Below are 2789 nucleotides of genomic sequence, written 5' to 3'. Positions count from 1 at the left end.
CTGCCCCACTGCTCCCTGTCTCCAGCTGGGTCCACTCCAAGCAGTCTGCAGAAGTGACAGCAGCCCTGCGTATCCCCCCCATCCCAGCCCTGTGCATCCCCCTCACCCCACTTCTGTACATCGCCCCCACCCCAGCCCTACGCACCCCCCTCACCCCAGTGCCATGCATCCCCTTGGCAGGGGGGTGGGGGAGGGCTGCAGCATGTTACCTTTCAGACACAGGGAGGGATGCAGGACCTCCCATTGTAGATGATTTTCCCAAGGCCTAAAAAGTTGGGACATTTGGAGCTGGAAAAAAACCCATCATTGATGTCACCTTCCTGCATGCCTCCCTGGGAATCAATGAAATCCCTCTGCTCCCGCTGCTCCCAGGGAAGTGAGGGCCACAGCTCGGGGGCCCTGCGCAAGGAGAGGGGATGGTGGGTTACTCCCCAGGGGAGCTAACACTACCTGTCACCTCCACGAGGATGCACGGCCCTTTCGGCCAGGAGCGTGGCAGGGAGAGGCCGGTGAGCTCTCCAGCACGATGGCCACGGGGCTGGGAGACCGCTCCAGCCGGCRTGGCTGGCCGGGCCGACCCAAAGGCTCTGCGGCTCCTCGCTTCCCACTTACGTACCTCCGGCAGGTGGGACCGGCCTTGCCTCCCCGCTCTGCTCTTCCTGAGCCTCTCCGCACCACAGGATGAGCTCTTGGCTTTATTTTTGCCTTTCTAATTTCCTTTCTTCCTGCTGGATTTGCTTTTTTTTGTGCATTTCTGGTTTTTGAGGGAGACTGGTGCTGGCTCGGCAGCTCCGAGGGAGCAAAACCTCCTGTTTATTTGCACACCAGACAGATAAACCAGTCCTGCCTCCCGCATCACCCAGCCGGCGCCTGTCCCCCGGGCTCCTCGTGCTCCCGCGCCTGTCCCGAGAGGTGCCAAACAGCCCAGGCTGCTGTGGCAGACATCTGTAAGGAGACAGCCTGGCCTCAGGCTGCTGGATGGGGACCAAAGTGGCACCRGGGAACTGCTCGGGTTGCAGACCCTGCCTGGCAGGTCTGTGCCGCTTTGGGGATGCTACAGCCTGGCTCCTTGCCCTCAGGCCAMCCCCTGCGCGATGCCAGTCAGGCAGCAAGGCCCTGCTCCTGCTCCCAGCACTCAGGACCCTCTACGACATCCTGCACAGCAGCCCTGGAAAGTCTGACAGTCACACAGGCAGCGGCTGGTGGTGATCTCACTTGGAGGAGGAGGAAACAGGACAGACAAACTCTTTCCAACAAACCTGTTGAGTTACTTTAAAATTCCAAGCTGGCAGCAGAACTGCTGGATTGCGGCGCAGGCTAGGAAAATGCTGAGCCCGGATACAGACAGCCCTGACCTTTCCTGCTGCAAATCTACCATGCGCAACAGAGAACGGTGAGAAATGGGAAGAGTATTTGGATCTGTCTGGTTTGCTTGCCGGGCCCTAAAACACAATGACTGTACAGACAGAGAAGCTGCTGGAGCAGCATTTATCCAAAGAGCTTGWCTGAGATTTCCATCAGCAAGCCCTCATCTGAAGAGCTGCTGGTTTTGAGGATGTTTGACATGAGAGACATCCCAAAAGGACAGATTTTCAGAGGACAGATTCTGGAAACCAGGTTCATTTGCAGCACCTCCAGCTGAAGACAGCGCTGCCCTGCTCGCCAGCCCRTCCCATCCCTCCCTGGGCTCAGGGCTTGCTCGGGGAAAGCCATGGTCGAGGTAAAGCAGTAACACCCGATAACTCATCCCTGTCGGGAGGCAGTGACATACCTGCCTTGGCAATATTTGGCATCTGAGATAACAGCTGAGCAGGAACAAAATAGAAAGAGTGGTGGAAGAGGGGTTTAAAAACGGCCCCAATGCCTGGAAAAGGGTGGGTCTAATTCTGCGGGAGCGTCTCCCATGGGTGCCTGAGTGGGGCTGGGGCTGGAGGGGGGGCTGCGGCTGCGCGGCTGCCGGAGCAGCTGCTGTAACCCGGGGCGAGTGGCTGCATCTGTGCCGGGGGGTCCAAAGGGCACTCGCAGCCGGGACGGAAAGGCTGTCCTTGCTGCGGAACRGGGCTCGGAGGCAGGGCCGCGTCGAGGAGCGCTGCAGCACGCAGCCAGCCTGAAACGAAGGGCTTAATTTTTGTACAAGGGCTTGAAATAGAGGTGGAGCGCGGCGAGGTGCCAGAGCACAGGGGCGAAGTTTGCTTACTTGCTTTCCTCGGCTGGCAGACGGGAGAGACGAGGACTCGCTGGATCTTCACCACTTTCCACTCTTGGCCCGGGCCAGCCGCGGGGCTGGCCGCAGCGGGGGGCAGCTCCGCACCGGGGCGGTTCCTCCGAGGCGTGGGCTCAGCCGCCGATGCTGGAGCGCCGCCGCCGAGCCCGGGGCCCGGCGCGTCTCCGCCGAGCCCGCCCGGCTCCTGCTGGGAGCGCCCGCTCACTTTTCCGCCCGACGGCTCAACCTTTTCTTCCTGCTCTGGTCGGTGGAGAGGGGAAACCTCGCTGAGCCACCGGCACCTTCGCTCTCCCCTCTTCCCTCCCTCCCGCGAGCGGCCACGTCCTCCTCCTGCATCCGCCTCGGCGCTCCCAGCGGCGCGTGGATTTTGACCGGCTTCGCCAGGCCGTGGTTGGAGATGCGGCTGCCGCGGCGGCGCCTCGAGCATCCTGCCCAGCCAGCTGGGCTTCCTCCGCAGCTCTGCCCGGCGCAGGTCGGGCCGGAGCTGCGTTGCTGAGGCGCGTTCTCCCGGGATTTCTCCTTTCCAGAAACACAGGGGCGGACGGAGCGTCTCCGGGGACCTGAG

At 61.7% G+C, this 2789-nt stretch overlaps 1 protein-coding gene across 1 annotated transcript in view; it reads right to left on the bottom strand.

Annotated features, from left to right (window-relative positions):
- SYNPO (synaptopodin) overlaps positions 1 to 2777 on the bottom strand; it is a 15723-nt gene extending 12946 nt beyond the window's left edge. The window contains exon 1 of the mRNA XM_085317815.1: positions 1891 to 2777. Coding sequence (XP_085173941.1) covers positions 1891 to 2651 — 761 coding nt within the window. The 5' untranslated portion in view covers positions 2652 to 2777. The remainder of the gene's footprint in view (positions 1 to 1890) is intronic.
- Between the last annotated feature and the right edge of the window lie 12 nt (positions 2778 to 2789).

The sequence above is a fragment of the Rhea americana genome, unplaced genomic scaffold (assembly GCF_003343005.1).
Source record: "Rhea americana isolate MKP2758 unplaced genomic scaffold, rheAme1 scaffold_51, whole genome shotgun sequence".
NCBI classification, from domain to species: domain Eukaryota; kingdom Metazoa; phylum Chordata; class Aves; order Rheiformes; family Rheidae; genus Rhea; species Rhea americana.
Note: the sequence above shows the minus strand (reverse complement) of the source record. Positions and strands in the feature narration are given on the sequence as shown.